Source organism: Nilaparvata lugens, chromosome 7 (assembly GCF_014356525.2).
Source record: "Nilaparvata lugens isolate BPH chromosome 7, ASM1435652v1, whole genome shotgun sequence".
NCBI classification, from domain to species: domain Eukaryota; kingdom Metazoa; phylum Arthropoda; class Insecta; order Hemiptera; family Delphacidae; genus Nilaparvata; species Nilaparvata lugens.
The window spans coordinates 29,260,686-29,285,909 of NC_052510.1; the positions used below are offsets into that span (position 1 = coordinate 29,260,686).

General features: G+C 35.5%; 1 protein-coding gene across 1 annotated transcript; it reads right to left on the reverse strand.

Moving 5' to 3' along the window:
• Positions 1-1,370: 1,370 nt before the first annotated feature.
• LOC111048182 lies at positions 1,371-18,058 on the reverse strand. The gene is made up of 3 exons (XM_039431895.1): positions 17,976-18,058; positions 6,465-7,289; positions 1,371-2,675 (listed from the first exon to the last, which is right to left on the reverse strand). Exons 1-3 carry the CDS (start codon positions 17,988-17,990, stop codon positions 2,178-2,180), a joined length of 1,338 nt encoding a protein of 445 aa, XP_039287829.1. The 5' UTR covers positions 17,991-18,058; the 3' UTR covers positions 1,371-2,177.
• Between the last annotated feature and the right edge of the window lie 7,166 nt (positions 18,059-25,224).

A 25,224-nucleotide genomic window follows, 5' to 3' on the forward strand; every position in this document is an offset into this window, starting at 1 on the left:
CATTGCTCAAATATTATCACAACCCCCCCCCCCCCAAGGAGCGTTACAATTAGAAGATAGATATTCATTCTTCTATCTTATGATGTTATCCATACTACTTGAAAATAAATGAAACTAAATTCCAATAAATGTGTTATGAGTTTTTTTATTGCGGATGATACCTACATGAGATTTTTGCTTGTGCGCGGGTCATGGAAAGCTGATCCTTTTTTGGATACATGATCCTATTTTGGATGAACCATGTGGGGGTTCAGGGGTCAGAGCCCCCTGACTAGACGGATGAGGCAAGCGAAGTGAGCCTGTCGGCTAGTGGAATATGGTGAAATTGGTGAATTGATGAGAGCATGAGATGATGAAACGCCCATTCGAATGAGCGAGATTCGAATCCACGGAGCAGGCGGTACTATAGCAGACCGAACTTTGTATAACGTTAGTAACGCTCCTTACTACAACACCTAACCTAACCGGCCTAACCGCATCTACAAATATTGAAAATAGAGGGAACAATAGTAGCGTTTATTGATATTCCTTGAATAATAATGATTTATAATCTTTATCATTTGTATTATTGATATTTGAAAATGAGATAACTAAAAACAATTATTATAGTTAAATATAGCTGGCATTGAATTGCAACCTAGTTACTTTTTGTTTTTCAATATTTTCGTTTTCAGAAGTATTCAGGTTATTTCATAGCATACTCCATTGATAGTTAATGGAATCCAGCTGAATTTATAAACTTTTCAAATAGAAATAGATAATTAGTCTATTGCTTCTCTTCACCTAAAAATGTGTACCTACACTGTTGAAGTATTATTTCTTCTATGGTAATACTCGATCATTCTATTTCAAATACTTTAATTTCTCTCCAAATATGATTGGTTGATGATTTAGATTTGGGGTATCATCCTGAATAATACGAATCACAAAAATATAAAGTAAGTTTACGTAATAAATAAATGCTTGAGAGAGGATATTAATCATATTATTTTCAATCATATTCATATTGTTCTGATTTTCCTGCTACTCAGAGCAATTAGTTGATTCTGTTTATGATATTCATAGGATGTGAGTGTTGAATGGTTGATGAATTAATGGTTTTGTTGGTGATAAAGTTCATAACACTACATTATTCAATCATACTAATATTTCTTGTAGTGGAAAAGTGCCAATAAAGAGTCTGGAAAAACAATTAGTTTTCAAACATTTTTATTGTAAAATCACTCCACAAACATCAAAACTATAAAAAATGCCGTAATATGGCTAAACATAACAAAAACATTAATAAAACTTCTCAACCCACATGAATAAATATACTTTCTAATAAATTAATCAATCATTTGAAAGAATAAATTGAGAATGATAACTCGTTAAACAGAACAGATCATTATTGATAGAATAATACATTTTCTTATCAAGAAATCACTAGTGTTGAAGAAAATCACTCTATTCCAATAGCATTTTTGAATGTTGGTTTTGTTTTCAGTATGTAGATGATTGATTTTTTTGTTTTTCAGATTGCTTATTCCACTAAGTATAGGCTTATCTTATTTGAATTTGGTATTTTCACACATACACATTCGAATCCTATTCTTCACAAACGTAGGCCCGTTCACAATGATTCCACTCATTGCACCACTTATTTTAATAAAAAGAATCTATCAAATCATTTAAGTACAGTACATTTCAAATCTCAAGACAATTTCTCCCTATCACCATCTCTATTCAGTAGAGAGCATCATTTTTTGATGAAAGCAATAACTCACGAATTTTCTAATAAAATATTTCAATAGGGCTAATGGAATGGTTAATTAAAATAGAAATAACATAAAACCCTTTTCAATTCGTTTTCATAATAAACATATAAGAGTGTTAAAAACCTATATAAACACTCTTATTTGTTTATATTAAAAAGTTCTAAAAGAAGGGTACTATGTTATTATTTCTATAAACTCACGAATTATTCAAGACAGTCCCAGCACAGTTTTGTTCAAATTCTCTATCTAATGTAGGGTTGGTGGGGGCAAACTCATGCATTTTTTAGTTTTTGTATAGTAATACCATAACCATCTGCTTAAATGCATTCTGTCGCACTTTATGGGAAAAAACTACTCTGAAATTCCCCTTATGCAAATTAAAAATTGTATACTATTTTGTAAATTACAAACTTGTACAAATTAAAACTTGTAAAAAGCATAGGGGTTGTGGAAATAACCGGAGGCATGGTTGGTGGAGTATTTATGGCCGCTGAAGCCATCAACTCTTGATGTGGGGTAGAAGTGACCAGCTGCCAGTCCGCCGCCGAAACCAGCATCTGATTGCTGATTGAACCCTCCGTAGAACCCCCCAGACTGGTGACTGAATTGGCCAGCTGATTGCTGATTGAACCCACCAGACTGGTGACTGTAGCCCCCATATCCTCCCTCATGGTGGACGACTGCGTTGAAGCCGTGGTGTGGATCGGCCGTGTAGTGGACGACTCTCTTCCTGCCGTCGGACTCGACCAGTGTGTAGTGGCCTTTGACCGAGTGGCCGTCGCTCGTCTCGTGTTGGCTCTTGATGTCGCCGGTGTGCGCGTCCTTCACACCGTACTCGAACTTGTAGGGCTGTTGCGGCTCGTGGTAGGCCAGACAGACTGCGCAGACCATGGCTAGCAGCAGGGTTGTTGTGAATGTCTGTGAAAAGTTGATACAACAATTAATAAAATAATAGGAGTATAATATATAATCTATATAATGAGACACGATATGATGATATTTTTTTTATAAAGGACTATTTTTTCATATAGTATGATATATATAATCTATATAATAAGACACGATATGATGATATTTTTTCAAAAAGGATGGCAAAATGCACAATATGGGCCCAGCAAGCTAAACTCACCTTGTGTGGGACTCTCTCTATTCGTGAGTTGCGAGTCTAGCCATGTAGGAGGCGTTCAACATTAACGTGCGTCCTCAGCATAATATAGCCACACTATCAACCCTCGATGCATACCCACAAAACTGCATAGTGTTCACTTATAACACTTTAATAGTGTTATTATAACACTGACATCCTCACATAGACTGTTTATATGTCCGTTCATGTGTTTATTTGTTTGTATCATCAAAATTTGAATATATAGCTTCCTAAAAATTTTGATATGCATTATAATGAATTAATCCCAATAAATGTACGGTATATAGAAGCACTGATGAGAAAGTTATAATAAATGAAATTAACATAAAACTGAAGAACAATAGTAGAACAACGTAGTTAAAAACATTATTGTATCATGTGAATATTTGTATAAGGTAAAATTATTAATAAAACTGAGGATCTGTGATGCGAAGTACGGATACATACTAGTAGTTGATAATAAAAATCATGTTATAGTTTATCAATCAATATTTCTTTCATTTTTTTTCAGCAACCATGATAAAAATGTATTGTTTTAATTTTCATCTTTTTTTCATATGATCTTTTTGATTGGATGTGTGTGTGATTAAAAGTCTGATTTGATGAGATGATCAAACGTTTCTGTCTACCGGCGGGATTCGAACCCGCGACCAGGTAGCGCTAGCAGAATAGAGTAGAAAGACTGCCTCAATTTCTTCTAGAGAGCAAATTTAGGGCACAGTCGGCCCTCTCTTACACTCAACAATGTAAATTAATGTGATACATAGTAACTGTTGATAGCAGTAGGGATTGAAGTAGGGAGACTAAAGAGTGCAACGCCTTCGTCGTCTCGGCTATCCTGGCCGCGCTAGGACAATTTTATCAACAATAATTGGTAAACAGAATTAAATAACAATCATTCTGCAATAATTGGCCAATGTTATACAATAAACAATCTGGTAGAACTGTAGTTATTGTGAAAAATATTATTGAATTCTTCACTTATATTGATTGTATGCTAGTTTGTACTACTCTCAATCTGCAATCCTGAACAAGAATGAAGATTTGAGTGAATAATCAAATCTCATTGGCAGGTACTGCTACCACTTGAAACTTTAAGTTTTTTTTTCATTAATATTTCGAAAGCTTTGAACATTTTACATTATTTCTAAGCAAGTGTAACAAATTAAAAATGTCGAATTTTTGACAAGTAAACTTAATTTTTTTTTAAATCTCATTCTCAAAATAATTCATTACATTCTCTAAAAAATCTCATTCTGAGTTTTTAATGATTTTTTTCTGGCAAAGATAATTTTTTCTTATAGTTTAAATTTCTAACTCACAACAACTTGGAAGTGGAATTACTTATCTTTTCAAGATTTATTTGTGAGAATGAAATGGAATTGATACACATATCCGTTGATAATGTTGTGGATTTGGAAATGTGAATATTCATACCTTGTAACCTAAAATGTATTGTTGAAAGTTGATGAAGCCTTGTTATTTTACATTGTCGGGCTCATTTCCATGCGAACTTGATTATTACTATAGAACTCTTCTAATAGTTCTCTTCTAGTACTCTTCTACTACATTCAGTAGAAATCAATCACTGAATATTCAGCCGGAGCGCGAAGTTCGGAGGCTGCTACCTTTGTACAGTCATAAAAAACCACTCCGCTGGCGAAGCCCGCCTTCCAGCCGGAGCGCAAAGCGCGTAGGCTGCTGCCCACCTCTGTTCAATCATAAAAGACTATTGGGCGGGTGAAGCCCGTATCCCAGCCGGAGCGCGAAGCGTGTATACTGCTAACCCACCCAACTGGGGGAGCAGGGGGCGAAGCCCCCTTCCGAACGCGAAGCGTGAGTACCCTCAATAGTTGGAGTATAAAAATCATTAGTCTATTTTAAATCATTAGTCAATTTTTCGACTTACCTTTCCACAGAGTGACATGATGAAAAATATGAATTATCCGTTCACTGAAAACAATCGAACTGTAATCCTGATAATTCGAGACTGATGCTGGATGATAATCGAACATGCATTTTATAGTTGGGCCCCTCCCATTAACAATCGTAGATTGATGATAATTTAGGCTCAAATTCCATTGTGGAGTGAAATGTGTAAGGCACATCCGTTGCACGATAATTCAGGTAGAGTCGTCGGTTCCGTATCACTGATTGCCACTGCCCGGTAAGCTACATTTCTTTATGCAATTTCCTTTTGCAATACGCATCGCACCTCATTGATATGCCTCTGACAATTAAAACTGAAAACGGGCCAATTTGTAGCAATTGTAATCGGACTACAGTGAGTTTGACTCAACTGTCAGCATTGTTTGAATGGGAAACGTCAGTGTCATTCATAAGGAATGCTGACAGCTCAATATGAATATCACTGTAGAGGTTTGTGAGTTGCATAAGCTCAACTTGATTCCGATTCCACACTTATTAGTGACAGATTGGTGATTTAATGAGTATTTTTGTTCACCACACATTTGGCAATCTACATTCTCTGGTTAGATATGTCTTCCCCATATGTTTGTGACTATTACATGACGGTCCCATCGGAAACGTCTTATCTGCCTAACTTCCAAGTTTGATTTACGTTTGAGTAGCCTGAAAATGATAATGAGTAGCTTGTTCCATGAAAATTCTTCTAGTAAAGGGAAAAAATACAAGACCTCCTAATGAGTATATAAAATGAACCTCCTATGTGTTTATCATTTGCTTTCTATATTAGGAAAAAGAAAATTTGTATAAAAGAATATTGGATTGAACCTAATCCAATCCACTAGTCAAAAAATAGTTACTTAAATTTTCATTATCAGACTGATACTCGAATTTTATTATCATACTGATGCTCGATCAGATAATTTTTATAGGAATGATACTGAAAAAACTTTTATAAAACATTTTCCATCTTATTAGACTAGATTAAAGTCAATTTATCCAAATGTTGGAACTCAATTTTTTCCATAATTTCCGCCTGTTATGAAGTTACATTATTATTTTATTTCGTTTTCCAGGTAGGTGAATAGCTTCAGAGAAAGCCCATAATCAATCAATATTGTTAGAGCTTATTCTATACTATATACTTAAAGATAATGTTTCTCAATTATTTTTCAAATTCAAAACTCATTATTATTCTTGTATTCTTGGTTTTTTTCTGAATGGAGGTAGAAGAATATGTTGAAATAAACAAAATTACTTAGCCTACCTATGAACATGAAGGCTAAAAAATATATGAACATGACAGCCAGCTTTCAGAATTGTTTCTACTGAGACTGAAGTCTGCTATTAAGCTACAGAATTTCAATAATCTATGTAAAATTTAAAGTATTCAATTTCATAGTTCAGGAAAGATGCGTCAAACATGTATTTTACGATAGTGGAAACGCATTTTCGTGTTCAAAATAAATTGAACCTTGAACTAAAAAAGGGTATAGGAAGCTATTTTATTTTTAAAAATACTCTCAGACTTAGTTAATAAACGAAATTTATTATAAAAATACAAAACTATTTACACACTTATGATTTTAATTTTTGGTTTGATTCGAGAACATTGTCATCCCCACTTACAGTTAGTAGTTGAAGTAAGGAGTGTTCAATAATGCTTGCGAGAAAACATCTGAGAATGCGGTGTTGGCTTTCGGCTCTTCGACTTTCGGTGCTTCAACTTTGGCTGTTTTCACATACTGTGAGAAGTCGATTTTAGGGGCTTCAACTTTCATGGCTTTCATGTACTGTGGGAAGTCGATTTTAGGGGCTTCAACTTTCATGGCTTTCATATACTTTGAGAAGTCGATTTTAGGGGCTTCACCTTTGACTTCCTTCATGTACTGTGAGAAATCAAACTTGGGAGCTTCGTATTTGGGGGACTCGAAGTTGGAGAAATCATATGTGGCGAGGTCTTTGAACTCGGGGAGTTCCAGTTTGGCTGAACCGTACTTGAAGGCATCGAACTTGGGCGATTCGTATTTGGAGAGTTCAAAGTTGAATTCATCTTGTTTGGGCTGTTCTTCCTCGATCTTGTTTCCCAAGTATTTGACGGCGAGTGGTTGGGGTTTGGGGGCGGGAGCAGGGGCCGGTGTCTTGTGGTTGGGGGCGTAGACTTGTTTCGCATATCCTCCCTCATACCTCACATTAGCAACGAATCCTGTTTTCTTGTCGGCTGAGTACTCGACGATCCTCTTCTTGCCGTCGGGCTGCACGAGGGTGTAGTATCCCTTGACCGAGTCGCCCTCCCTGCTCTCCTTCTGACTCTTGACGTCCCCCGTGTGGTCGTCCTGCACGGCGTATTGGAACGAGTACCTGGCTGGAGCGTAGTGCTCGGATTCGGCGTGGTAGGAGTAGTACTCCACTGCTGTCGTCTCCATCACCAATAGGGTGGCCAGAGATGCGAGGATCGTCTGAAATATTATAATAAATTGTTTGAGTCTCTTAAATCCGTTTGAGAGGGCAAAGCTTGAACTGAATTAAATCAGCTGGTGGCATTAACTCAAAATGAACAACATTCCAGCAAACGAGGCTTGATATGGATTAAAAATGAAATTAAGTTACAAAATTACATTTCATTTCATTTAATTTTTATTTCACCACCTACATCACAAGGATGAGGGGCACGTCAAGGAAGCGAATGAAAGTCGCTACTTGTGAATCACACTCTTCACTGGAAATTCCTTCAGTGAATAGAGTGGATTGTCTAGAAGGTATTTTTTTAGAGCTTGCTTAAATAGTTTAGGCTCTTTTATATTTTTTATATCGTGTGGCAGGCAATTATGAAAGCGGAAACCCTGTGTATGTGACTGTCTCTGTGTTTTCAGCAGAAGTTGACACTGTGTCAGCTGTTTACACTGTGTAAACAGCACGTAAAGGTGCGTACAGACTTTCGCTCCGCTCCGCAATCGAACGTCACTCGAGCAGATCGATTGATGATCGGCCGGGGAGCAAGAGTGGAACGCGAGAAGAGCGTGTAACAGAGGTCGAGCTTGGCAAGCTCCTATGTCGAACTAACCAATAGTTGCGCATGCGTGGTCAACGTGTTTGTAATGTTTGTTAATAGTTACGATCTCTGTGTTAGCAAATAAAATTATCAAAATTAGATAATATAAAGTTACAAAAACATTTATAATAATAGGTACCAGCATATTAGCATTTAGAAGAAAGAAGCCGAACTCCCAACCAAGTCTTTCACCTTTTGAAAGATTGACAGACATTACCTTTTATAATAAAACATTGGTATTACAATACATTAGAATACATTCGTAATCAGTTTTTACTTTCCTTGCCCTATTACCATAGGTAAGGAAAGTATTGCTTTCCAAAAAAATTAAGGTACCCTAATTTCAAGTTTTCTATACGTTTCAAGGTCCCCTGAGTCCAAAAACATGATTTTTGGGTGTTGGTCTGTGTTTGTGTATGTGTGTGTGTGTGTATGTGTGTGTCTGTGAACACGATAACTCCATTCCTAATTAACCGATTGACTTGAAATTTCAAAGTTAAGGTCCTTATACCATAAGGATCCGACAATAAGAAATTCAATTCAAGATGGCGGAAAAAATGGCGGATGATTACTAAAAAACTATGTTTTTCACGTTTTTCTCGAAAACGGTAGTAACGATTTTCTTCAAATTTATACCATGGATAGCTATTTATAAGCCCTATCTACTGATATGAGTCTCATTTCTGGGAAAATTCCAGGAGCTCCGTAATATTCTTGAGAAAAATGGCGGATAATGACTGAAAACCCATGTTTTTCACGGTTTTCTCGAAAACGGCTCTGAAGATTTTCTTCAAATTTATACCACGGATAGCTATTTATGAGCCCTATCAACTGACATGAGTCTCATTTTTGGGGAAATTGCAGGAGCTCCGTAATATTCTTGAGAAAAATGGCAGATAATTACTAAAAAAACCATGTTTTTCACTATTTTCTCAAAAATTACTTGACCGATTTTTTTCAAATTCATACCCTGTATAGTTATTTATCAGCTCTATCAACTGGCATGAGTCTCCTTTCTGGGAAACCAATGGGGGGTCCACCCCATCCTTGAGAAATGGACTTTGTAACCTCCTTCTCGTGCATGAGGTAGGTAGGTAGAGCAGTTTATAAAAAGAACACAGTCATAGTCGACATAATTATTTCATCTGTAGAACAGCTGTTTTGACGACTCTTGAAAAAATTCATCGAGTTTCACAATTTTCACAAAGGAAAAAGTACTCTGAAAACAATATTATATATAAACATATAAAGTAGTCTGATCGTAGTCGCAAATATTTTGCCGCCAATCGTCATAATGTTATTCCCCTAAATTCTTCTCGTTTGAGAATGAGGCTTACATTTCAATGAGCAAGGAAAGTTGTGTGAGTGTACCACACCAGAATTTTGATTTTCTGATTGAATTTTTTGAGAGGATTGTCCATGTAATAAGTACTGTTTCTTTTTGCTTCTTCTACTTTCGTTTTAGTTTTCAAATTTCTAATTACATTTCTAGTAAATATTGTGTTTTAGTTTTATGAAATAGCACAACTCGCATCCGCGCTCAGATTCTTTCTTTGCGGATGCTAATTTTTCCATAATATTGTAATTTATATTTATGTTTGTGAAATGTATTTTGAAAGGAAGCAAATTTGATTTGATTTTGATTAAAATAAATGCAGTAATCATAATATTTATTATCAATATATATATATATATATATATATATATATATATATTATATATATATATATATATATATATATAGGCGATAATGGCACTCACTCACTGACTGACTGAGACTGACTCACTCACTCACTCACTCGCAGAACTAAAAATCTACGAGACCAAAAAACGTTCAAATTTGGTAGGTATGTTCAGTTGGCCCATCAGAGGCGCATTAAGAAATCTTTTGGCGATATTTCAACTCTAAGGGTGGTTTTTAAGGGTTTAAAGTTCGTCTTTTAGCATGTATATTCTTCTTATTCCAATATCTTAAAATTATAATTGAAATGCCCATACCATATGTTAATATAGAACTATAATCTAGAGAGATTACCTCTTCGAAACAGTTGTTCTGGTAAATAAATTGAAAATTTTGTCAGGTTGACATTAAGTTGAGTTGAAGTGTTAGGTTGGCACCAAGTTGAAGATTGAAATGCATTCATCCAGGACCTCCTAAATACCAATTTATCCAGCACCCTCCTAAATACCTATTTAGGAGATCCTGATTTATCGCGGAAGAATTGATTGGGTACTGCTACTTCAATCAGAGTTATTCCTGGTTATACTGGGAATATCATATTACTCGCTTCGCTCGCCATATCCGTTTAGCCAGACGTTTAGTCTGCACGCCCGACTGGATCGTCCAAACATATGATAAAAATATGACATAGCATTTCAAATTTGGTAGGTGAGTTCAGTTGGCCCTTTAGAGGCGCAATAACAACGGATTTGGAAAAATTTCCAAATATTCGCCCAAAATCTGCGTTTTTTCAGCTTTATCGAGAACAAATAAACAGAAAATGTTCAAATTTACTACAGAAGCTCAGCTGGGGTGCAATAATGTTGTTTCAGGAGGAATTTGAAATAACGCCAAAGATACGCCCAAAATTAGTGTTTTCAGCTTTTCTGCGTTTCCTCACCTTCTTCAATAATTGATGGAAATATATTAAAAAAATTCAGTACACAGGTTGAGCTGAGGTGGAAGAATTTTGTTCGCCAAAGATACGCCGATATAGTAACAGGCGTTTTTCGAGATCAAATTGACATAGTCTAATACGTTCAAATTCGGTACAGAGGTTCCGCTGAGGTCTACATGCAGGCGAGCGAAGCGAGCCCGCTGATCTCATTTTTGGACAATCCAGTCGGGGGTCCAGAATTCGGTACAGAGGTTCCGCTGAGGTCTACATGCAGGCGAGCGAAGCGAGACCGCTGATCTCATTTTTGGACGATCCAGTCGGGGGTCCAGGCTAGACGGATATGGCGAGCGAAGCGAGCCTTACGGTTAGTTTATTATATAAACATAATGTATTATTAGGCTACCCAGCAATCCCCTGGTCAGAATATTTTATTTAGTTTTGTCACCCGATCATCTGGATTGAACGTTTGACATTTGTGAGGTTGGGTTGTAGCGAAGTTAACAATACGACAAGCTCGCGATCATCCTTCGAACCTCAATCGAACCATCTGCGTAACATCTCGCGTAATGTTCATGATCGGAGCGAGTGCGGAGCGTGTTCGAGGCGCGTCTTGTACGCACCTTTAAATGATTTCAAAACCAGCGAATGTTTTTTCTTTTAATAACGGGTTACCGAGATACAAAGCTTTGAATATAAAAATAGATCATTTTTCTGAATATTGAAATACTGGTTGAAGTACTCTCAGAAATTAATTTTGAATTTTTTGACCGAATTTGACTTATGATGCATGATTTTGAACCGCCTAGACGAGCTGAGAAGAATGAAGAGTAGTACGATGAGATCGAAGCATTGTGTCAAAAGTTATGAGTGATTGGAATTTTTATCACAATACAAGGAGAATTGTTGTCAGGTGTACCTGGAAATCTATATAAGATAGAGCGCTCTACCTGATCTCAGATTGTAGAGCACAAGAATACATCCAGAGGGATTTTGAATTCTACATCTAAATGGTAACAATCGGAAGATATAGTTGATCAAAACTAAAAATCATCAAAATTGTTTTTTTCTTCAAATGTCACTCATTTTTGAAAAATCATAAATCAGTACTCATCAAAGATAGAAAGTTCCGAACAATCTCATTTTATTCTGACTTTTAATCTAAGAAAAAGCGACAGCAAATTTTTCTGTCCGATGACTGGATTTGGCGGAAATAGCAGAAAAGTGGAAAATGAACCGAAAATACTAGGTTTTTGGGCCACCCTGTATCTAACACAAGGAAATTTTGGATAAAGAAATTGCTTCTGGACCTCTCTCATGTATCCAAATAATATATTAAAAAATCAGAACTACAATAAATATTGCAAGCACACCCCCCATCAATTTAATGTCTATATTGACTGGACTAAGATCGATCGATAATAACAGACATGACTGTGTACATGTGTATAGTGGTACACACAGAATATTCTTAATTAATTTCATTTTGTAGTGTTTAACACCACTAAAAACCTACAAATGAATTGAATAATAAATTTTCAGCAATCATACTTCATTTCAACAAACTGACGCTTATAAGATTCATTTTGAATGCCTTGTATAATCTTGTAAAACATGTAATTTTTAAGAGATCTGAAGAAAGTGTGGCTCACACGTTACATAATATGTGCTATTAGTCGATCGACTATCATTAGTTAACCTTTGCTGACAATCAACAGATGCGGATGGACCAGCTGCTTTGAATCCTTAATAACACCTTTGCTACATTCTATTATCAATTATTCAAAGTGACAGAAGAAGCAATAGTATTACGTAATCGATTGATTAATATGGTCAACAGTCAACAGCATTCTAGTTTCGATAATTTGTATATTTATTTTTCGCCATCGTCCACATGTTATTCAATTGGTGGCGAAAATGATCACTTTGTTCGCCAAAGATACGCCGATATAGTAACAGGCGTTTTTCGAGATCAAATTGACATAGTCTAATACGTTCAAATTCGGTACAGAGGTTCCGCTGAGGTCTACATGCAGGCGAGCGAAGCGAGCCCGCTGATCTCATTTTAGGACAATCCAGTCGGGGGTCCAGAATTCGGTACAGAGGTTCCGCTGAGGTCTACATGCAGGCGAGCGAAGCGAGACCGCTGATCTCATTTTTGGACGATCCAGTCGGGGGTCCAGGCTAGACGGATATGGCGAGCGAAGCGAGCCTTACGGTTAGTTTATTATATAAACATAATGTATTATTAGGCTACCCAGCAATCCCCTGGTCAGAATATTTATTTAGTTTTGTCACCCGATCATCTGGATTGAACGTTTGACATTTGTGAGGTTGGGTTGTAGCGAAGTTAACAATACGACAAGCTCGCGATCATCCTTCGAACCTCAATCGAACCATCTGCGTAACATCTCGCGTAATGTTCATGATCGGAGCGAGTGCGGAGCGTGTTCGAGGCGCGTCTTGTACGCACCTTTAAATGATTTCAAAACCAGCGAATGTTTTTTCTTTTAATAACGGGTTACCGAGATACAAAGCTTTGAATATAAAAATAGATCATTTTTCTGAATATTGAAATACTGGTTGAAGTACTCTCAGAAATTAATTTTGAATTTTTTGACCGAATTTGACTTATGATGCATGATTTTGAACCGCCTAGACGAGCTGAGAAGAATGAAGAGTAGTACGATGAGATCGAAGCATTGTGTCAAAAGTTATGAGTGATTGGAATTTTTATCACAATACAAGGAGAATTGTTGTCAGGTGTACCTGGAAATCTATATAAGATAGAGCGCTCTACCTGATCTCAGATTGTAGAGCACAAGAATACATCCAGAGGGATTTTGAATTCTACATCTAAATGGTAACAATCGGAAGATATAGTTGATCAAAACTAAAAATCATCAAAATTGTTTTTTTCTTCAAATGTCACTCATTTTTGAAAAATCATAAATCAGTACTCATCAAAGATAGAAAGTTCCGAACAATCTCATTTTATTCTGACTTTTAATCTAAGAAAAAGCGACAGCAAATTTTTCTGTCCGATGACTGGATTTGGCGAAAATAGCAGAAAAGTGGAAAATGAACCGAAAATACTAGGTTTTTGGGCCACTCTGTATCTAACACAAGGAAATTTTGGATAAAGAAATTGCTTCTGGACCTCTCTCATGTATCCAAATAATATATTAAAAAATCAGAACTACAATAAATATTGCAAGCACACCCCCCATCAATTTAATGTCTATATTGACTGGACTAAGATCGATCGATAATAACAGACATGACTGTGTACATGTGTATAGTGGTACACACAGAATATTCTTAATTAATTTCATTTTGTAGTGTTTAACACCACTAAAAACCTACAAATGAATTGAATAATAATTTTCAGCAATCATACTTCATTTCAACAAACTGACGCTTATAAGATTCATTTTGAATGCCTTGTATAATCTTGTAAAACATGTAATTTTTAAGAGATCTGAAGAAAGTGTGGCTCACACGTTACATAATATGTGCTATTAGTCGATCGACTATCATTAGTTAACCTTTGCTGACAATCAACAGATGCGGATGGACCAGCTGCTTTGAATCCTTAATAACACCTTTGCTACATTCTATTATCAATTATTCAAAGTGACAGAAGAAGCAATAGTATTACGTAATCGATTGATTAATATGGTCAACAGTCAACAGCATTCTAGTTTCGATAATTTGTATATTTATTTTTCGCCATCGTCCACATGTTATTCAATTGGTGGCGAAAATGATCACTTTCTTCGGAAATGGTCAACCTCGAACTTGAAATGCGGGCCTTGCTCGCTGATAAATGATCGGCGAAAGTTGCAACTTAATTAGCTGGCAAGATTGTTACAAAGTGCTCGAGTTTAGCATAAACGAAAGTGCCCAATTCAAAGTGCCCAATTGCCAGGGAATAACTGGTCTTCTCGGATTGCTGTTATCTCTTCCTCGTTTATCAGTTTGCAATTCTATATCCGGGTTGTAATGTTAAATTTCATCAATATTAATTAGTCTGAATCATGATCCTGATCACGTATTTTTTACCCTACTACCACTCACTGTAAATTTTATGTAAAACACAATATGGATATTTTTAGGACTTATTAGATTTCTGCAAAATATGTTTATGTTTTGGAACTTCTCCATAAACAACATCGTTTGATTTCATTGGCAATTCCTCCACAGTTTAGTGTAATTTAATGTTAATATCCAATTTTAGTTTAAGTTAGTAAAACCATAGAGAAACAATAGCATAAGTAGATATCCCATGGTATAGGGCGTTTATGTTGCAACTTTTACTGTTATCTCAAGCCGATAGTTCATGTAATTCTCCCATGAAGCTGTGTGACACTGCTAGTCTCTCATATTGTGCCGTTCATACACTCTCACCCCAACAGAAAAGTAAGATTCGACAATAATCAACAGTAATCGGCTTGAGATAACAGTAAAAGTTGCGACATAAACGCCCTATACCATGGGATACCTACTTACGCTATTGTTTCTCTATGGTAAAACTAACGATTATTTGAGGTAAATTAGTTTCATTATTAGTCAGGCCTACACTAAATTCAAATGGAATCTAATTCTAATATCCAATTTTAATAACATAGTCGTGTAGATCAAAATGAAATCAATTTATCTGAATTATGCATAAGTTCAAAAATACATACGAGCACTAGTATCATTGTCACAGCAAGAGTGCATTTTATCAAGTTGATCTATTCTAAAACTACTTAATTACCATATTTTAAAATTGAATTAGTAATGTAAGTAATATTAAGATACATCACATAAAATAACTTTGTATTGAACATCAATGTCATTTACTTAGACCTATGTATTTATTTTTTCAATCATTTAGAATCACACAACTCCTAGAAAAGTACCACATGCTAAAGCCCAATACGGTTCTAATTCTAATTTATGCAATGCTTAACGATTTTATAATATTTCATTGCTCTCAATCAAAGTATTGACTGATAGATCTGTTAATTTTTCAAGATTTTCAATCAAACATTTTTTTGTCAAGATAATTATGATATTTTCATCAAATGCACACTTCACTTGAATTTCAATACAACCTATATGTATCTCTCTCCATATGTCTCCATCTATATGTATATCTCTCTATATGTCTCTATATGTATCTCTCTCCTAACAATCTATATGTATCTTTGGAGTCTTGAATGTGATAATGACTTTCCTCAACCTGTCTCATTTCTCTTATTTTTTTCAATCGCGTGATTGCCTTTTGGTGCCTGTTTCATGTCACCAACAAGAGTCACACAACAAGATCCCAGCCAGTAGCATCAGAGACAACTGATATGGTATCTATGGTAAAGCTCTGAACCTTGAGAGGTGAGTAAGGGAAGGCAAGGACTGGGGGCTGGGGTAGAACTGAATCATTCATTATAGGCTCAACGATCAATAACCCAAGAACTAATCATCTTTTCAATGGCACTTGTGTGAAATTACAATACTGTATCCATTTTTGCCGGATTTTTTTTCAATGAAAATACCCACAACTTTTCTGTCACGAGATCTATTCTGTCAGCAAGTTGAAATTTCCCGCTTTACCTGCTGTCAATTTTTTTAAGAAATCCATTTTTTCTCATAGAAACCTGTTTTTTGTGGTGAGGGGGGGGGGTTGCTGCTACATAGAATTATTATTCACAGCTTAAACTGATTCCTTTTTATGGAAGGTGGTAGGTACTGATTCAATCATCATCATCATCATCATCATCATTATAATATCTTATTGCGAGTCTACACATACGCTTGTGGCCTTCCTCTGTCACTGTCCCTGATGATTAATGACACCCAAGTCCTCCCATTCATAGCGTCTGCCTATCCTCATTGTTATTCTGAACAATGGATCTCTCAGCGGACTGCTAATCTCCAAAATCGCTCATCGGAGATCGCTCATCGGACGTAACCCCACACACTAGATGTGCATCATTCCAGTACTTATTTATTTAATTAGCTATTCTTGTCTAAAGTAAAGTGCTCATCGTATAGTACAGTAAATTCTTTCCGTACAACGAAAACTCACAACTTTTTGGTGCAACAGATTCTTATGCTCCTTCATTCAATATCTAGTCCAAAGTCTTTAAATCGTCTCTTCTCTGTATGTTGCTATTGATTGCAATGCAATGCAATGTGATAGTTTCCAATTGGACTTGGAATGAACATAAGTCACTTTTTCAATGGTCTGTCAATACAAACAAGTATACTATTTATCAGCAGAAGTTTTAAATTCAAACGTTTTCAACCAATATCTCTAACCACTTCATCTTACATCTAATGAACCATGCATTTGGCACTCATTACTTGCCAATGTGCGTTTATTATATTGTTGAATAATCATTTAAAATATCACGTTTATAGTTGGGATCGATTTTAATTACTTCCAAAGACAACCAGAGACATTTAATTTCATTCAGTGGTTGCAGTACAGTTTTTCAGAGTTTGAAATATTCATTATTTCACAATACAGTCTAAAGTTTGTAACACTTTTTATACGGATATCAATGGAATAAATGGGAACTGTACAATGTGTGAATCATTGTATAACTCATGAATATTTTATAGACCCTATTGGAGTAATCTTTCGATGTATATTTCACGCTATAATTTCATTTAATAATCTTTGAATGTATATTTTACCGTAATAAAATTGAATACGCAATACGGTGAATGTAAACTACTTAAAAGTACTAATGAATAATGAGTAGGTTTTTAATTTTGTATTCAAATTTTTAAATAAGTGCAAATTTTCAAATAAGTGCATATTTCTCAAGTTTTTAATTTATTTTGATACATTCTGTGATTCATTTCAAGTATAAAATCAACCTTCAAAATTTTCAAATCATTATTCCTGGGCCGAAAATCAAGTGACGAAGCAGTGTGTGATAATATAACCTTAACTTTTGGACAACATAAACATTTTATCGAAATTTTTGGAAAGAAATAGCACATGCTCAGCCTAGTTTTTCCTCCAATGTCATAATTGTATTATGATTATAGTGTTTAGTGTTTTTATACTGAATGAACTATTGTAAACTAAAAAGAGATAGACAGTTACTGCACTTGCTATTCTGCTAGCTTTAGGTGCTTTCATTCTGAAATTTTCATCGACTATTAACAAAAGTTTTAAACTCTCCATGTTGAACCTCTTTATCAATTAATTCGACTAAATTGGAAGACTTTCCTTTATAAAAATAATATTCTAGCACGTTTTTTTTCAAATATTTCCATTATTCAGACCTTTGGTGAATCAAACTGAATTTTATCTTAGGAAATAAAAATTATAAAACTTAAAAGATGTGATTAGACCCATAATTACTCTCGTTAAAGCATTCTTAATATTTAGAATAATTAACAAATTCAAACATAAAATCACTGCACTCAATCATATTATGATATCACAATTATTATTTACTTCAACTGAATCTTACCTTGAAATGCGTCATCCTGTCTTGAAGAGATGTGGACGAGAGCTGAAGTTACAACACGACTGATGTGCTCTCATAAACGTTGCCCGCTATTTATACATTTTTTAAATTTCTGCATACCCGTATGTTAACCGGATGGATTTTCTCTCCAATTGGTGCATCTACACACATCGAATTCTTGTTCTGGTCAGAACGTGTCTTCTCTTTCCTTATTCCTCTTCTTCCTCTACCTTTCTTTTTCCTTGTTCTTCTTCTCTGTTCGATTCTCCTCGCCTGCCTCAGGCCCTCACAACTCCTTTCACTTGTTTCCACACTCAGTCGGTTTTCAGCAACTTCCTCATTTTTTATTTTGCAGAAATATGCGCAAATTAAAGTGTAATAAAAAACAGTTGTGTTCCAACTCTTATTGTTTTCAATACTGTCGAGTTTCAGGTAGAAATTCAGACGAGTTTCAGGTAAGATTCAGACAGATGAAGATGCAATGAAGTCCAGACTGCAATGAATATTTTTCTAGACCGTATAGTAGAGACAATGAGAGAGTGTAAGTCAATGATAATGAGCTTGAGAGTGTAATGTTGAAGTTTATTTCCCGTCCCTGGGTCCTATTTCATAACACTTGAAAAGTCCTTCGATACAGGAACAAGTTTATTTTAGTCAAAAACCTGACCTGACATTCTCTCATACTAATGTTTAATCAGAAGTGAAACATTTCTCACACAGAAATGATTATAAAACTGAAAAATCACCAACTTTCCTGTGAATTTCCATTATTGTCTCGATCCTAATGAATTTTCATCGCCACAATTCACTGTCTTTTTATTTTTATTTCTCACTTTGAATATATTCAATTTTTTTTTTATATTTCCCAATGATGCTTTTGGTTTTAGATGAGATAAACTCAGCAGATGCTTTGAGCAGTGGCAGTGGATATACTCATGTTCATCTACATAACCTGCAAATAAGCACTTCGGTTTAAAGTATTTTGAAATACGAGTAGATTGCAACCTGTAGTTTTCTTGAAGCTATTTGTGATAAACTTCACAACATTCTGGGCAAACACACATCTATGGATATTACAATGTGCAACACGATATAGATACTAAACAAACTCAATCTTGTTGATAGTACAATAAATGTTTGCCTTATTCTTGTTCACAGTAGCTTTATTATACTCAGATATAAATTGAGTCAGATTTTAAGAATTTTGATAGTCGTTTCTCTAGTATTATCAACCTTTCAATTTCTTTTTAGAATATGAATTCATCCAAGTTCCATTTTATCTGAATTTACATATTATATTGTCACCAGCACAATGTTAGAGTTTAATAGGTTTCTAGAATACCGTAAAAGTTGTAGTGAGTTATGTAATCAACGACCAGTAAATAGTTTGTCCAAAACAATTTGCATTAAGCCAGCATTTCAAGTATCAACTTACTGTATATTTCGACACTAGAGAACACAGCAAAAATTGTGCTCCACTTTTGTCAAAGACCTGGGGCGTTTTTATGTATTGCGTTGTCATTCATCCAACTTGAGTTTTGCTTCAGCCTACTCTGCTGAGGCGATGCAGCTTGCATCTATTTTCAGTTGAACTACTTTTTCACATTGGTCGAGCACATTAATGTATTTCATTTGGGCGTTAAATGATAATTCGTTTTCAACATTACATCCGCTGATTTATCCACTCACTATCAGATAAGCAATCATTTTGTTGCTCAAATTATTTGATAAATTAGAACTAGATCTTGACCAAATAGAGATGTCATTTGACTGAAACTGTGAGAAATACACTTACTTGTATAGAGTAATATGAAGTCCACACTCATCAATCAATCTCAAAATTATCAAATGATATGAGTTAATGTACTCAGAACCTGTTTTCACGGTGGAATACTAATCTTGGTTTAACAGTAAGGCCGGATGAACACCGGAGAAACGCGTTTCGTGAAAAAAGTTTCAGGAAACGTGAAACAAAAGTTGCTCGCAATCGACTGATAAGATTGAGCAGGGAACGTTACTTTTGTATGCATGCGCGAGTGAAACGGATTGCAAGAAACAAGTTTCATGAAAGAGTGCTTCACGAAATGCGTTTCTCCGGTGTGCATCCTGCCTAATGATACCCATTGAATACTGCCAATGCTATTCAAATTTGAATTAAAATGCTTCAAATCAAATGCCGTGCAATTTGCAGCTGTTGTTGGGGAATTGTTCATCATTGTTTCTTCTCATCTAATCCAATTTTCTCCATGGGAAATTTTTCATTTGCTTCTCATTGAGATTAATTTATTTTTTCAGGTTCAGCATGGAATTGGATTTTCACTTGACGGATTATGAAATTATCTATCACCGTTCCAATTTCATATAAAAAATATCACTTGATTGTTTAGGATAGTTTCCAATTATAACAGATCACTCCTATCGATTGCAGGAACTGTATAACTTTTTTTAAAATAAACTCTGCTCTCTTTCTAATGAACAAGGATATCAACTTCAGCGTTTTCTTTTGACTTCGTCGAAAACCATCAGAGATTTAGCACATTGAAGATTGAAGTAATACGATCTTTAAAAGTATCCATTAAATCCAGATTCAGGCATTTTAATCTTCAGTGTGCTGTTTCTTCCAATTCGCTGATAGTGAGTTCTCTCGAGGTTTGCTATGTATGCAAAGCCATCGATTGCAACAAGAGATTGAATTGACTTTGAATCTAAATTATTACAAAATGTATTCAAATTATCAATAAGTTTGAGTCCTCTAGTTAAAGGTTCGATATAATCACTTAGTTTGAGTTCTCTAGTCGAAGATTCGATGCAATCCTCATCTCATGAAATCATCACTCGACCTTCTTGCCATACTTGATTCTCATTATGGCTTCATAAACCGTTGTATGAAGTATTCTAGTGACTTTTATCCTAGAACCATTATTAACTCCTCAAGATTTTTTAAAATAGGGTAAATTTTTGCAGAGGATGTTCCCCATGAAAGAATAATGATGAGACTCGAATGAATTTTTATCATTGAATGAACTATACGAATAATTGATTTTAAAACTCATAACAGAAGCTGGTTTCTATAAGTTGGCTCATATAGAAGCCACTGTTTCTCCAACGAGAGTACTAATACACCTAATACCACGTCACTTATCTGATCTGAGCAATTCAATATCTCTGTAATCGCTGGGTCAACCACTTTCCCTTGCTTCATGATGGGATACTTTGAAAATTAATTTTAGGCTCAACTCACACTTACGCGATTCAGGTCGAGAAGAGACTCTAGTCCAGAGCATGTGTTCCCAAATGGTGACACTCAAACCAGTCTAATCTAGACTCCGCGACGTCACCATTTGAAAACACATGCTCTCGACTGGAGTCGAGTCTCTTCTCGACCTGAGTCGCGTAAGTGTGAGTTGAGCCTAACTCCGCATAGAATCGTGTTTCAGAGGATAATTCCATGATCCTGATGCGAGTAATTGTTTTTAAACAGATCCACAAAAATGCAATTGTTTAGTGTTGATGTGAGTACTGCAACCTTGAAGAATGATCCAATGTTATTGGATCTCTTCATACTTCATTGCTGGATGCATCCACAAGAAAAATTGATGAGTTCTCTATGTTCTATATGTTGATGATTTACTTTGGTTTATGAAACGCATTACTTGAGCTCAAATTTCAGCCCAAATAGGAGCAAAGGCAAACTGCTGTTTGTTTCGATCGTCACGGAAGCTGTAAGCTACAACATGGGAACCTTGAACATCTAGATGATCATGGATGCCGCCTGTATTACACTAGCAAACCAGGCACCATCAAATCACTGCAGGTGTCTGTTCTGCAGTCATTCGACTGATGCCCGGACATCAACGGTGCCTCACGTCTAGTGTATCTTGTATAATGAGCGCCATGCGAACAAATTTAAATTCTTCATTCTCCAAATGAAACAAATAATAGTTCCTCGCGACTCACCCGGACACTTGGTGTCGTACTGATATGCTAACCTTGGTGCTAATTTAATACGAACCTTAATACGAACTCTGACTCATATCATGTATAATTCTAATACTTGATGTTGTAATGAGAAGCCTCGTAATACTACTTTAACGTTGACGGAGTAATGTGAGAGTAACAAGATATACGTTTTTTAGACAGATTTTATTACAAAAGTATAAAAAAATATCAAAAAATCACAATAGGTACGGAAAATTTGAACATGGAAGTATTTACAATGAAAGGTGTAGGTGAGAGAGAGAGGTTGAGGAAGAGCACTAGTCACGCTTAGTAGTGCTTGGGGGCGGGAGCGTAGTAGCTGGGAGCAGCGTAGGATGGGGCGGCAGCGTACTTGGGGGCGGGGGCGTATGGTTTGGCCTCTCCCTCGTAGTGAACGTTGGCGATGAATCCGGTCTTCTTGTCGGAGGAGTACTCGACGATCCTGGTCCTGCCGTCGGGCTGCAGGAGAGTATAGACACCGGTCACGTGGTCACCGTCGCGGGCCTCCTTCTGCGACTTGATGTCGTAGGTGTGGTCGTCCTTCACGGCGTACTCGAACTCGTACTTGGGGGGAGCGTAGTACTCCTCCTCGTGGTGGTAGGCTGGTGCCTGGTGGTAGGCGGGAGCCTGGTGGTATTGGGCCAGAGCCTGGACGGCCATGATGAGGGCTACGAAAGCGATCTGAAATTGAAAAAAGCGGAAATTAATGTTTTATGTAAGCAGAAAATTTGTCTTAAGAATGAAGGGAATTTCAGTGGTGTTTGAAGGAAATTATTGTCATATATCAAAAAACTTTAAAGTATCAAAAAAGAAATGGGAGAAGTAAACTTTTTGAGTTTTGGAAGTAGAAGCGACACTAAGACGTACGAGATCATTGACTATGAATTTATTGAATTACATGAATCATAGAATAATCATAAATTATTTGACTGTTTACTGTGAGAAAAGACTTTCTACAGTTATCTTGGTGAAGCATATAATAAACCATATCAGAGGTTCTATAAACATTTATATTTGGTAGGGAGACTCTTTGTACTCTACTGTATTATGAGTGAAGAGAGAAAATTTCAAGCATAATGGAATTTTCATCAAGAAATATGTAATCCATGAATAAGATCTCCAAGTGAATTAGTTACAGTAGTGGAATGAGAAAATAGATATAATTTAAGTGAAAAGAGAATTTCTGTTATAATTTATAAATAAATAGACTTATTATGACAAGCAAACGCTCTTTATTAGGAAGATCTCCCAGTCTTTGATTGATGATGGTGCTTATTATTACCGTCTATTACATAACGGAGACGAAATTTACCGTCATGAATTCCTCATTTTGTTATGACATTATGCTTGTACAATGAAGGGGCAAATTTCAAATCTGATGTTCAGCAGGAAGTATTAGCTCCAAGTCTAACGAGACTGGAATAATTATGGCTGGATGAATTAGAGGAAATTAGATTGGTTGAAATTAGTTCACTTATACCATAGAGAAACAATAGCAAAAGTAGATATCCCATGGTATAGGGCGTTTATGTCGCAACTTTTACTGTTATCTCAAGCTGATAGTCCACGTAGTTCTTTCCTGTGAAGCTTTATGACGCTGGTAGTCTCTCATATTGTGCCGTTCATACACTCTTACCCGGTCAAAACAGTAAAAATCGACAATAATCAACAGTAATCGGCTTGAGATAACAGGACACAGCTTGACATAAAACGCCCTATACCATGGGATATCTACTTACGCTATTGCTTCTCTATGCTTATACTCATAGACTTAGAACATAATTTAAAAGAATTATTTTTGTAATAATTATTAGGTCAATAACATTGAATTGAAAAATAGTTTCCAATAATTATTAGTATCAAATTCATAGTACTTATTTTAAAAATGTGCTTCCGCAAACTACATTGAAAAATGAGCATTTCATAAATTCTGCATAGTAGAAAACTAGTGGACTTTTTCCTAGTTTTTATAATAAACGACTACTTTGATATGATGCTATTCCAAATTAGAAATAATATTTTTTTGAATCGTTGAAATTTACAAGAAAAGCAAAATCTTAATATATCATCCTCCTGAGAAATAATATTGATAACAGGATTGTATATTATGTACTTCTATTCTACGTGTAAGTGCAATCAAGAATAAAATCTTCATTGATGATAATTAGATTATTAAGCTCATTGATGATACAAAATGAAAACACAAGAGACAATTCTATTCTGAATTCCCAATGGAAATCAAACAAAAGCAAACTCCACTTGAATGTTTTATAGTTTCTCAAAGTATACATAGAAAACTGAATCGGATGTATCCTTTTCAATTCTTTCGGAAAATGGAAAAGAAAAGCTTGAATTTCAGAATAGTTTTCCAAAGTAAAAATCGAAATTGAAAGCAGTTTTGGGAGAATGCCTATTGTTCACAACTGAAAAAGCTTTCATTGTAATATCCAGTGGAAAATGTTCAAATGAAAATGGAAAAACAACAGCGGATTTGTTGGAAATTCACAATAGAAGGTGATGATGGAAGACATTAGTGCTTACCTGGTAAGCTGCCATTGTAGGTGAGGTGGTTAATCCAAGTATGATGGCTGGTGCACAACTGATATAGTAGTCACCTCCAAGTCGACTATTTATAGTGAAGCAGTTGAATTGGCCAAATGAGCTTTGTATAGATAGATTGAGGCGGCTCGATCAGCCGTAATTAGCCAAAGGCTAAATTCCTCAATGCAGCCTGTCTGTCCCCTGCTACCAATATGTTAATGTATCGTGTTTCGATACCTTTCTCTCTGTCCTTATAAATTGTAACGAAATTTTTTATGTGACTTATGAAATTTTGCTGCCGATAATTATTACAGGTTGATCTGGTACGCCCTCCTACCTGTTTATTGCAAATTTTCACCGGGCCCTGCTCTACTTCAATCATGTTAATTGATATGGACTGTAGATATTGATTGAAGTTGTCGTTATGAGTTGTGACAAGTGTTCAATGATCAATATAGACAGTAGTTCTCATTGAATGTAGTTGTTATTGTACGCAAGTATTCAAACTACGAGATAAGAATAAAACAATATAAGAAATCTTAAAGAACCCTTTATTTTTAACAAAATAAAATAGTTTAATTTAGTTATACTTAGTTATAACTTAACTTAGTTAAACTATTTGAAAGTTTTTTAGAAATAAAGGGTGCTTTAAGATTTTTTATATTGTTTATTAATTTAAAAAGTAGCCTATGTGAATGAAGTGTTTTTTTTACGAGATATGAATAATCATTTT